This window comes from Vigna unguiculata, chromosome 7 (genome assembly GCF_037176805.1).
Source record: "Vigna unguiculata cultivar grain cowpea cultivar isolate G323 ecotype 2 chromosome 7, ASM3717680v1, whole genome shotgun sequence".
In the NCBI taxonomy this organism is placed as follows: Eukaryota; Viridiplantae; Streptophyta; class Magnoliopsida; order Fabales; family Fabaceae; genus Vigna; species Vigna unguiculata.
In genome coordinates this window covers 5,703,802-5,717,474 of record NC_140798.1, presented here as the reverse complement: position 1 = coordinate 5,717,474, position 13,673 = coordinate 5,703,802, and the positions used below count along the sequence as shown (strand labels likewise).

Genomic DNA, 13,673 nt, shown 5'->3' with positions numbered 1-13,673 from the left:
AATGGCCACGACTGGAAACTCCACGGTTGAAAAATCGTTGCCAAATCGTTGCGTAAACTTAAGGCCACAAATATATTGCTTTTGGGCTGTTGTCTAAACTAAAAAATGGTGTAGTGAGTAAGTCATTTTTCTACCCTTTTCTTAGGTCAAATTTGTTTTCTTCCTTGCATGCAATCTTCTTCTATTGCATGTGTCATCTAAATCATTAATGTGAGTCTCTACTAATCAATGATCATAATGATATGGTGTGATCATGTTTGTGAAGTTTCTGTGTGTAAATAGAGCATCTTGTGGGGTTGAAGGCATTTTGGTTTTTAGAGCACCTTTGAGAACAAAGGTAGTTTAATCAAGGTAAGGGAAACTAATCTTAATCTTTGCACGCTTGAATTCCATTGTTTGATTTGGTTGTTTAGTTCTCTATGTGTTGATGGTCAAATTAGTATATTAGTTCGGATTGATCTTGGCTGAATTAGGTGAGAAATTGTATGATAATGTGAAATTGTGTTGATTGATATAAGGATATATGATATGAATTTGGGGTTTATCTGTAGCGGTGTATCCTTAGTTCAAATGGGTCATTTTTATCAAATTGGTGTTGTTTATGACTTGTTCGTTGAAGGAAAACTCCCATTTGAGCTAAAGATACCACTAATTATGTAGATTTATGTGTCTGCGTTATTAAGACTCGTTAGACGAGTGAACCGCTCGCTAAGCGAGTGCAAAAATTGATTTATGGTAGAGAGGGTAGGGAGGCTTTCTCGTTGAGCAAGTAATCCTCTCGCCAGGCAAGTTGGGTTTTCTTGCTTTGAATCATCCAAAAAAAATTAGGATTTCGCTTCATTAACCGTTGAATTGAGCTGAAATTTTGACAGCTAGTTCTTGACACATGAATCTTCACTTTGACGTTGGGATCTTTGGCTTGAAGTTTGTTGTTAGAAAAGGCAGTCACTTAAGATTGTTCTATTTTAAGTTTCTCTTTTTGTGAAGAGTATTTTTACTTGATGCGTTGGTGGGTTGTTATGCAATTATTTTGTTATTTTGGTTTGATTTTGGAATAAAAAAAAAGTATATTATGAATGATAGATGTGTGTGTCTTGAAATGTAAAGTGTAAAGCATGATAATGTGATAATATATATATATATATATATATATATATATATATATATATATATATATATATATATATATATATTGTGGATATGTGACATGAATGTGAAGGAATTGTTGAGAAGATTATATTCTACGGAACTGTAATGCTATCATGAGTATGAAAGTGGAGGCATGGAATGGAACAACGGAAATTATTGAATTTTTTGGTTGTTTGAGGGTTGTGCTTCTAAGGAAGAAGTGCAAACCCTTGCTAGTGTTATGAATTGACTACAAATATGTGTTGGTTATAAGTTATCCTATACTCTACGAAACTTATAAACTCACATAGAGTGTTGTAGTCTAGGTGCAGAGAGTTGAAGGAGGTTTTTATGGAGAGATTAGGGGTGAGACCCCTTGTCTGGGGATGCCATAAGTTAACTTAAGCTGTTAAGGGAAATTTGATTGGTTTGTTAGGCTAAGTGGAGTCAGAGTTGTTTGTGCAATTCAATAAGAGGTTTTATGACAGGTGCAAGGCTTCTTGTGTCAAAGTCAATACATAAATCTGGATATTGAGTCTCGAATACATGTGTCTATGCTTCTTTTATTAAATCTTATTTGTTGAACTGAATGCACGACTAGTTTAAATGTTTGCAGGTTATTTGCTCAGGGTGTGATATTGATTCTAAAATGTTCAAAATTATAATTAACGTACCTTTTCTTTTGATTTTGAATTAGATAGAATAACTTCTTTAGATAAATTTTATTACCTTTTCTTTTGATTTTGAATTAGATAGAATAACTTCTTTAGATAAACTTTGAATAAAAGGACTCTTTTTACATCTTGGATATATTTAATAATGTCTCATGTTTGTTTGGTCACTTTTGCTTAATATCTATGATGTATGCAACCTATGAAAGAATTTCTCTCTATTTTTAGGGTGTTACAATTTCGATAAAAAATAAAAAAGAGAAACTTTTATAAATATTTATAAAGAAGTTATAAAAAATTATGAATACAAAATATTATTTTAAAAAAGAATGGTTTTGTAGATGTATATGTTATAATTACATATAATTTACTTTTTGTTATTATTATAAGCATACAATGAAAATACTTTTAATATGATTTTATATATATATATATATATATATATATATATATATATATATATATATATATAATATAAAAATGATAAAATTAATATGTATTAATTATTCTTTAGCCACGCATTTTTTCAATTTTTTATTGTTTTGGTTTTTTAATGGGGATGTGTGATGTATTTATTGTTGAACTATTTCTTTAAAAGCGTTACTTATCGCAATTAATTCACTCTATTTATATTAAAGGGTTTAATAATAACAAAAACTAACAACTTTGTATTCATATGCAGCTGATATTAAATGGTTTAAATGGAAATTTGTATTCAATATTTGAAAGCGTGTGGGACCTACAGTTTTAAGATTATACTATAATTACTTGTACAGTACCCAGTTTGGGATTTTGGTATAATTACTCGTATAGTATCCAATTTAGGGCTAGTGTGTCAAATAGGTACCCGATTTAAAAAAGTGTCAATTGCGTCTCTAAATTAGTTTATGTGCATCAATTGAGTCCATTTATGTTGACGTTGTTATAAAGGTTAACGTTGACTAATATTGGTTGGTTTGTGAATTAAATTTCGTACACGTGAAGAATTTATACTAATGACGTGGATATAGGATATGTTGGCTGGTAATGAAAAATTAAAATACAAATGCACGAGAAGAAGAAAAATAAAATTGGGGAAAGTTGTCGAAGTGGAGACGAAGTGGAGGAAGAACTGACGTGATCAGTGGTTTTGCTGGGACTGGGATCTGAAATCAAAGTTCGAAGGCGACATTGAGAGCGACTTGCGGGCCATCGTTCACGAAAGGTTGGTATTCGCTTTGTTTGTGATTTACTGATTAGGGTTTTATGGTAGAGGTTAAATTTTGAACTGGTGTTGATTTATGTGTTTAGGCGCGCTGTATTTTATGTTTTTGTAGTTTCAATGTTTTGTATTTTGTAATGTTTGAGTCAGTATTACTTTATTAGTTTGTCCCCCATTATATGTGACGATGACGATGTGGTGTGGTCCCTCTTTCTTAATTGTTATCGGTGTCTTGGTGTCTTGGTGGTATGGAATGTAAATTGTGGGTTACTGTTTGGGTTTTTTTATATTTGGCAGGGATATAGAGTTAGGCATATAATAGTTAACATGGACGACGAAAATTTTGAAGTGGTGTATCACCATGGGGGAAGAATTGTCAATGATGGGTCACTGAAATACGTGGGAGATAGTAGTACTTTATTTTGTGACCTTGGCAGATGGAGTTTCTTTGAGATAATGTCTATTTTGAGGGAGATGGGGGTATGTGAATGTGAAGGAATTATGGTATTCAGTAGGTGGGGGTTTTGTGTTGGAAGGAAGGTTGGAGTTGCTCAATGATGATAGAGGTGTATGTCATATGGTGAACATAGCCACTCTGAATGGTCAAGTGCACCTTTATGTGGTACACTTTGTCTGTGAACCTCAAGTAGTTCATATGATAGAGGACCAACCTGCTGTGGAGGGGGATGGTCAGCAAGAAGCAGTTGTGGGGGCTGAGAATGGGGGAAATGATAATGTGGATGGGGATGCTTTGGAAGAAGTGGCTGTTGAGATTGACAATGAATCACCCAATAATGTGGATGGGGTTACTGGGGAAGAGGTTGTTGTTGAGGTTGGTATAGAGGCACATGATAATGTGAATGGTGTGGTTAATGAACAAGTTTCTGTTCAGGGTGAGGAGGACTTAGTTGATAATTGTGAGGCTTACAAAGACTCTGGTGTTGAGTGTGAGATTGAGGCTGAACATGTTGTTGGGGATGGTGAGGAGGAAGTTGGTGGAGAAGACCCTATTATTGAATGCGAAATTTAGGTTGAAGACATTGTTGGGGCCAAGTGGGAGTACTCAAACAAAGTCACAAGATACAAATGTGTATGTCAGAGGATTTCTGATAATGAGTGGGAGTTTGAAACATTAGATAATGATGACTATAGTGATACAACAGATGACGATAGAGACAACTATGGTCACTTTGGGATTTTTTTTCAATGCCTAAAAATATGGAGGACTACAAGTGGGAAGTTGGAACCTATTTTGCTGAAAAGGAAGAATTTACGGAGGCACTGAGAACTTATGGTGTGCATGGTAGTAGGAAACTTAAAATATTTAGAAATGATAAAAGAAGAATTTGTGTGAAGTGTTTGGGTGGCAAAGTTAAAATGCATTATTGTTTTAAGAAATGAAATTAATATAAAACTTATATAAAAAGATAATGAGTAATTTGTAGTATATTAATTAGTTAAAAATATAAATTATTAAAACTGTGTTGTCTTGTTAAAATGCGTGTATAGTTACTTTTAAGGTTGAATAAATTCTTTTAATTTGAAATATAATTAGGAGTAAAATATAAATGTAATATATATATATATATATATATATATATATATATATATATATATATATAATAAATAAATTTATTTATATATTTTAATAAATATTATTTTAATTATTCTTATTGGAAAGGTACACAGTATAGAAAATAGTAAATAGATTTTAATATATTGTGTTGTTAAAATAAATTAGCTAGTAATTTGTAATGCATTATACATATACAATTACTTTAAATACATGATAAATTTATGTAATTTGTTTAATTTTAATTTTATATATATATATATATATATATATATATATATATATATATATATATATATATATATATATAACAAAAAGAAGAAGAAAAATATATGATGAATAGAGATGATTTATGATACGTTACAATTATATTGTTGAAATAAATTCGTGGTTTGGTTATGTGTTCTTCTTATGTTTGTTTTTAATATGAGTATTGATTAATCTATTACATATTAAGAAAAGATGATACTACCAAAATTATTACATTATCCATTTTCTTTTATTGACACGTGTCATAAAAATTAGTTTTTTCGTCGTTTTAAAATTCTAGTACAAAAAGACCCGGGTTCAAATCCTACAAAAGTCAATTTGCTTTTATTTTTTCATTATTTATGATTTCAACTATAATATTAATTATAAATAATATTATTATTTGTAATATTTTTATAAGTATTAGTATTTCTAATTATTAATAATATTATTATTATAAATATTATTTTTAGTGATATTAGTAAAATTATAACAAATATTAGTATAATAATAATAATAATAATAATTGTTATTACTATATGTTACTATTATATATTATTACTATTAGTATTATTAACATTATTAGTAGTAAAGTTATTACTCTTCTTTGTAATATATAATATTATTACTATTATATATTTTTGTTAGTAATTAGTGATAAATTATTTTTTGTCTTAAACTTAAAAAAAAAGGTATATTGATAAATATATGATTAGTTTAAAATTTCACTCCAACATTTCATTGTTGATGTTCATACCCATTAAAATTTGAAGGATTTGTCGACAATTATTAAATTATGTCAATCTTTGACAAAAACAAACAAATTAAAGATATTTTACTTGATTGGTAGTCTAATTCATTTTATTTAACTCTTAATGTTTCATTTTCTAGAACGAATATTATCAAAACAAAATTCAGAATAAGATGAAAAATAAATTTATTGAACACAATATGGTTATTTACATTCAAAAAGGAATAACTATAGATTTTTCTTCCGAATAAATTATTGATGAGTTCAAAATTTTTTATTATAAATTATTTTGGCTCCTCTAAAATTATTGGTTAAGATCCGTCACGGATTATTATTATCAACTATAATTAATAATCATTATTACTATCAACTATAAGTATTATTATCATTATTATTAATTATAATTATTTCTATTATTATATTACTAATATTATTGTATTACTATTATTATTATTATTATTATTATTATTATTATTATTATTGTTAGATACATATTTTACTTTTACTTACTGTGTAGGAATCATGTTTCAATTACTTGTCATTTTTATTTGTTTTGTTATTCATTTATCTTTACATTTGAACAATTATTTCAATTTAAAATAATAGTTACTAATAAAATAATAAAACTGAAAAATATTTTTTTATTATAAATAATTATTTAAAGTTAAAATATAATAATTAAGAGGATAAAGTTGATAAAATAAAAAGGATACCAAAGATGTTTATCTCTTTATATATGTAGTTGTATTAATATTATTAGTATTAGTAGTAGTATTGGTATTATTTTTTTTATCACTACGCGATATTATTATAGTGATATTATTATCATTATTATTATTATTATTATTATTGTTGTTGTTGTTGTTGTTGTTGTTGTTGTTGTTGGACACATATTTTACTTTTATTTACTACGGGATCATATTTTAAGTACTTGCTCTTTGTATTTGTTTTGTTATTCATTTTATCTCTATATCTTGGTATTTTTTTGAATGAAAAAAAAAATAGTTACTAAAATTAGTAGAATAATAAAACTGACAATTTTTTTTTTATTATGAATAATTATTTAAATTTAATAAATAATAATTAAGAGGATAAAATTGTAAAAACAAAAAAAGGACATAAAAAATGTGTATCTCTTTATATATTTAGTTAGTGTATTATTATTATTATTATTATTATTATTATTATTATTAGCACTATGAGATATTATTATAATGGTATTATTATTATTATTATCACTACAAGATATTATTATAATGGTATTATTATTTGTTTTGTTATTCATTTGTCTTTATATTTGAACAATTATTTTAATTTAAAAAATTAGTTACTAAAATTAGTAAAATAATAAAACTGAAAAATATTTTTTTATTATAAATAATTATTTAAATTTAAAATATAATAATTAAGAGGATAAAATTGATAAAATTAAAAGGACACCAAAGATGTTTATCTCTTTATATATATGTAGTTGTATTAATATTAATAATATTATTATTAGTAATAGTATTAGTATTAAATATATTTAATTTTTAGCAACATTAAAATATACTTATTTTATTATTTAATTACTATTTTATTTTTTATTGGTGAGTTTTAAATAAAATATTATACACACAAGTACAATATTTATGAGTATTTTTATCCTTTAAATAAAATAAAATTGCATTAATGGTTATTAGGTTAGATTTTATTTAATATCACACTTAATTATATACTTTTGTAGGATTTAATACATATTAATTATCCTTAACAAGTGTCAGGTACTCTGGTTAACAAGAACCTAACAAATATGAGGTTATTTTATTTTTTATTGGTGAGTTTTAAATAAAATATTATACACACAAGTACAATATTTATGAGTATTTTTATCCTTTAAATAAAATAAAATTGCATTAATGGTTATTAGGTTAGATTTTATTTAATATCACACTTAACTATATATTTTTTAGGATTCAATACATATTAATTATCCTTAACCAGTGTCAGGTACTGGTTAGCAAGAACCTTATGTTTGTCACTCTTTTACAAATACTTCGATACATTTATCTCTTTTCTCATCCTTAAATAACCTGTCCAAAAAATATTGATATTTGTGAAAGTTAAAATTATAAATTCTAACGATTATAAATCTATCACACATGAAATTTTCAACAGTTAAAATAATTGTCATAATTATACATATAAAAAATGGTTTATGACAAATATTTTAATTGTTAGAATTATTGTCAGAAAAGAAAAAATAATAGCAGTTAAAAATTGTTACACAATGTAAATTAATTTGATAATATTTTATTATATTTTAACAATAAAAAGTCGCTAAAAATATATCAAAGGTAAACTACCACCACAAAATATATATATTTTTTGACGGTGTACAAATTACACAGAAGGATACTATTCCATCTTTGTTCTTGTCCCAAAATATTCAAATAAATCTTTATTATGATTTTTTTTATGTTTTGCTCTCGTATTATATCCAACTCTTTCTCACAATAAAGGTGGTTGCAAATTTTAATCTGATTGCAAATTCTAATCAGTAATACATGCCAAGCTAATAAAAGAAACATAAGACATATTAAACTTTTGATTTTAAAACTACCAAATATAAAATTTTGAAGTGGAATTGATAATAAATGATAAAAAAATATATAATGGACAAAATATCTTTTATTATAAAAACCAAAAATGTGATTATTGAGCGGAAGCTACCTTGAGCATAAGCTTCTTAATTCCCAGAACAAAACCAACATCACTATTTCCAATCCCAGCAGCAAATTCACCAAATGCTCCCGCAATACATGTTTGAGAATCAGTACATAAGAGAATCAATACACTAGATCATAAGGTAATGTTTTTCTAATTATACAGAATGTTAGAGGAAGAGGTGATAATTAAAAAAGAGAACTCAAACTTTTTTACTTCAAAATGTCAAGTACAATAGGGCATTTATAGGAGATAATAGAAAAATCTAGACTCATTTCTAAGAACTTCTCTAATTAAAACTCCACTATAAAATTTTCTACGACCTTTACTGGTTAAGACATTCTAGAATTTCTAGACTTTATTAGGAAAACTCAAAAAACTTCTAAATATTTCTATTATTTCAAATTACAATAACACTAAACAAAGTCTTGGAAGCAAAAAATTTTTGCACTTCAAACTTTCTTCTTGTGATGTTTTGCTCAATCATTGTGTATTTGATTGGTTTTAGTTATCATGATTTTGACCAGATTTTCCTTTTGGATGAGTCTTAATTCTCTATTCATTTTCCAGGAAAAAAAATTCTCTAAATTAAATCTTCTGAAATTTGTTAGTCTCGATTAATTATGGCTTTTATGTAATCTTTCAGTTTATTGTTCTATTATCCAAGTGGCTACTTATAGTTGGTACAAAGTAATTTGTGTAGGTATCTTATAACGATAATGCAATGTAGAGGACTTAAATACCAATCGGAGTATAAGAAAGATGATGTTTTATATTTGTTCTTATCCAAGACCATATCCTCATATGAACCATATATATATATATATATATATATATATATATATATATATATATATATATATATATATGATTTTTTCTTCATCTACCTTTTTTTTTTCGAGAAAGAATGATATTTCTTTGCTTCCATCATATACTCTATATGATAGCTATCCACATTCCTTAAATGTTATTTCCTTTTTTATTTAATTCCATTAAGTGAAAGTGATTAAAATTTGATTCCATTTGAGTGTTGTATTTTACTTTTGTTCTTTCCTTTTTTTCTAATGTGAAATGTATGATTTATTTTTCTTAAAATTTTCTACAAGAGTATGAAAGTTTGACAAATACCTTACTCCCACCTCTTTTCTTTATCTGAATATCAATATCTCTCTAATATTTTGCACTGTTTTATCTCTGAAGTTTCATATATATATATATATATATATATATATATATATATATATATATATATATATATATATATATATATATATATATATATATATATATATATATATATATATATATATATATATATAAAGATACTATTGACTTCATTTAGATAAAGTTTTTTACGAAATGATTTAAAAAGAAGTTTAGTTTTCTTTTTATCTTATGGTAATGTTTAAAAAGACCGCATAACTTCTTCTTTTGTTCAGAGTTTAATTATATTTTTAATTATGATATTTATATTGCATATTTCTGATTAAAAAAGTGTGTTAACTAATACAATAAATTTTAGACATTAGAAGGATCATGTGATAGTTGAAAAATATAATATAATATGAAAGTTAATTGAAATTTTTTGCTAGTTTTCTTAACTAATATTATACTTAAATTTGAATTTTAATGTCTATATTTGTTATACGCTGATATAAATTTAGTTATTTATATATAACTTATTAATTTGATGAATATTATATCTATTTTTGTATAACCCAGATATAAATAAACAAATACAATAAATATAAATAATTATAGCTAAAAAATATATACAACTGTATTGTATAAATGATAAATGAGTAAAATAAAATAATATTCATAATTTAAAAATTTATAGTTAGAAGTTTTGAGACTCATAACATTTTACATTTTACGGAAATTTCAAAATTTTAGGTAGTTAACCAGAATTTTTAACACACAGAAGTTTTACGACCGACCTCCGTTAAACAAAGAGGATAAATTTGTATAATGCCATTTTCGATTAATTGATATAAGAAATTAAAAAATAGAAAATTTATAAATGACTACATAGAAGTTATAAAAAATTACGAATACAAAATATTATTTCAAAAAATAATTGTTCTGTAAATGTATAATGTTATTAGTACATAATTTACTTTGTTATTATTATTATAAATATACAATAGAAACACTTTTATTTAATATGAAAATTTTCTGTTTGATATATACATTTTATAATTTTATTTCACCATTAACTGTATTTTAGAAAAAAAATCTATATAAAATACTCTCTTACATTAAAAAGTAAGTGCACATATTACAAATCATTAATTTGTTTTAACACAACACATTATGAACCATCCATTAAATTTTATGCTTTTTATAGACTGTTTTTCATTATTTTCTAAGAAATAGAGGCATGAATATATAATGCGATTCTGGTTCCTCTGCACATTTTATACCATACATTTTAAGAAGAACACATCACAGAAGCACTAATTTATTTCAACAATATAATTCCAACATCATAAATCATTTCTATACATCATGTCTTATGTCGTTCCTCTTGGCTTCTGCACTGCATTGTCTTGGGAAACACTATTTGATAGAAGTTGGAAATTGATTACCATTATGTATTGCATAATTTAAAAACTTATTATCAAATATTAAAAATGCATTACGAATTACATAATTCAGTAAGACATCCTACATTCTACAATTCCAAATACGTTTCCAGAATGACTATGAAACTTCATAGGAATGTTTTGCATTGAAGAAACAAATGGTTGGTGCCTTCCTCAACATCAAAGAAAATAACCTAAGGGTTGTTCTACATGCGGAAAAACCAAACTTGGAGCATAATCATAAGAGAAAATATTTGAACTTTCATGTTTGTAAAGTTCACGACGATCAATTCTATTATCTCTGGTGTTGTACCGAATCAAGTCCGGTTTATCTATATATCTGTTTGCAAGCAGCACAAAGTCATCATCATCTTCACACATCCAGATAATCCACAACTCTAATAAAAAGTCACGACTGAGATATTTATAATGATCCTCATACCTTAAAGTCAGTAACTTGGACCAAGATTTTTCATGGTTAAACTCTCTCTTCAGCCAAACAGTAAAATTACCTTCATGATGATGAGAAAGACACAAACAACCTTTCAAAACCTCAAGCTCAGGCTCACAAACATTGATTTCTAAAATGCCATCAGGCATAGGAAAATATCTGCATGTCTCTTCCTTTAGATGGTAAGAAAATATTTCAAGCTGATTCATCTTAACATTATCAGAGTAAGAGTAGGATTTGGGAAATGCTAACCAGTTTAAAGTACCACTCACAAAAATTCCACGACTTACACTTCCACGACTTACACGACTTACAGGACAAATGATGGTGGAAAAAGCGTCACAAGTTGAAGTATTTCTCCAACAAGTATCCCCTACAGACCAAACTCGTACCTTCAGTTCCTGCGATTCATTTTTATTATTATCCAAAAACAGAACTTGGTAAGTGTCGCTCCATTCATCATACCCAAATCCAAACATAAACCAGAAAACATCTTTATAATCGCTGTGATCAAAAGAAATATGTGGGGAGTCTATAGACATGGCCCTTCTGGCTGGATTCCACATATGAAACCAGTGGTGTTCAAATTCATCATCAACCCAAGAAAATTGTAAACATACTAAGCCGTTGCAGACACCCAAGACAGTGTAACTGCGATTGAATGGGTTGTATGGGAAATCGTTGCGAAGTAAAGTTTCAACTGTGGATGATGGGTTGTCAAGTAAATCTTGTACGGGAGCTATGGCATAACCACCTCCTCTTGTGTCAAATGTCAATAAGATATGAGTGTTTTTTGGAGACCTAAGAAGGTGTAGTTTCACAAATGCAGAATCAGATACAAGGTGGTTCCATCCTTTTGAAATGCACTTGAGTCGCACGACATCCTTCACAGGAAGCCATGACAAAATTTCCATGATCATATCTTCGGGAAGAAGACAACTACTCTGAAAATAAGACATTGTGTAGATGGATGGAGGGTCTTTATCATTGAGTGTGGGTAAAATGTTAAAAAAAGTGCTTAACTAACCTTAGAAGATACAAATAAATAGACCTAAAGCACAAACGATGCAATTGAGAAAAAGGTGCAGATTGAAGAATGAAATGACTGAGAAGAAGGAAAGAGAAATGGTCACATGGAAGATGAAGAGATGTTGCATGCGTATAGAGAGAATGTGGACCACACGCTGCAATTTTCTAAAAATAAACAGAGAAATGGTTTTCATTTTAGTTCAAAATTCTGTTTCCGAGAAAAACTGAATTTTGAGATAGTATTTAAAAAAAATGTATATGTGTAAAATGAAAAAAAATATTATATATAAAATGTATATGTAATTCATTAATTAATATTTAAAAATGTGTAATTATATTGGGAAAATAAATTAATTTTAATATTATTTTGTTTTGTAGTTCCAAAGTAGGCATTGATGATTTTTACGGCATTGAAGGCATTAATTCTTAGGTAAAAATTGATCTTCAAATTAAGGTATGGGAATGAATAATTACATTGAATAATTAATTTTTTTGTAAATGAATATTTATAGTTTGATTTATTATAGAATATGATGTGAGAATAAAAATTAACAACTGAACGTGAATAGTTTAAAGTAATTTATCGAAAAAAATATAGTTTGTAGTATTTGTTTGTGTGTAGTTTTTTTTTTCAATATAATTTTTTATTAGCTTATTTGTGGTAATGAATTTTAAAATGCTTATTTAAGCCAATAAAATTGATGTAGTATTTTTTATTATTAATTTCAATTATATTATTGTTACAAATATTTAAATTCTACTATTTATATAACAAATAAATGATTTCATTGTAAAATAAATTATTGTTCAATATAGATTTTTAAAATTTATATTTTCAAAATAAAAAAATAAATAATTGATTGAAAATTTGTTGTTGAAGGAAAAAAAGATTTCATTATAAAATTATATTGTAAAATAAATTATTTTATTGTAGTTTTGTTATTGAAAGTTTATAAATTAGGCATTCATGATTTGTGATTAAATAATTCTTTTCTTCTCTTTTCTTTTATGGTATCATAATTACTATGGACAGTTAAATCCGACTTCTGTTTTTTTTATAGATGAAGAAATTAAAAATAATAAATTGTTTTTATATAAATTAAAATTAATTAATACATATATTAAAAATATATTCAATAAATTAAATAAGACACTTATTTCATTTCTCTTTTTTATTTTTGTTTATTTAGTGTTTATATAAAATTGTATTTACTCTAAACAAACTCTGATAAAAAACATTTATCCATAAATAAAAATCAAAGCTATTCCCCTAATTAAATGTTTCAAATTTGATGTGAGAAGTTTTAAATAATCAAATTTTTTTAA

General features: G+C 26.0%; 1 protein-coding gene across 1 annotated transcript; it reads right to left on the bottom strand.

Annotated features, from left to right (window-relative positions):
- Nucleotides 1-10,782: 10,782 nt before the first annotated feature.
- Nucleotides 10,783-12,267, bottom strand: LOC146884565 (F-box/kelch-repeat protein At3g23880-like). Its single transcript, XM_085675455.1, has one exon. It carries the CDS (start codon nt 12,236-12,238, stop codon nt 11,048-11,050), a length of 1,191 nt encoding a protein of 396 aa, XP_085531581.1. The 5' UTR covers nt 12,239-12,267; the 3' UTR covers nt 10,783-11,047.
- Between the last annotated feature and the right edge of the window lie 1,406 nt (nt 12,268-13,673).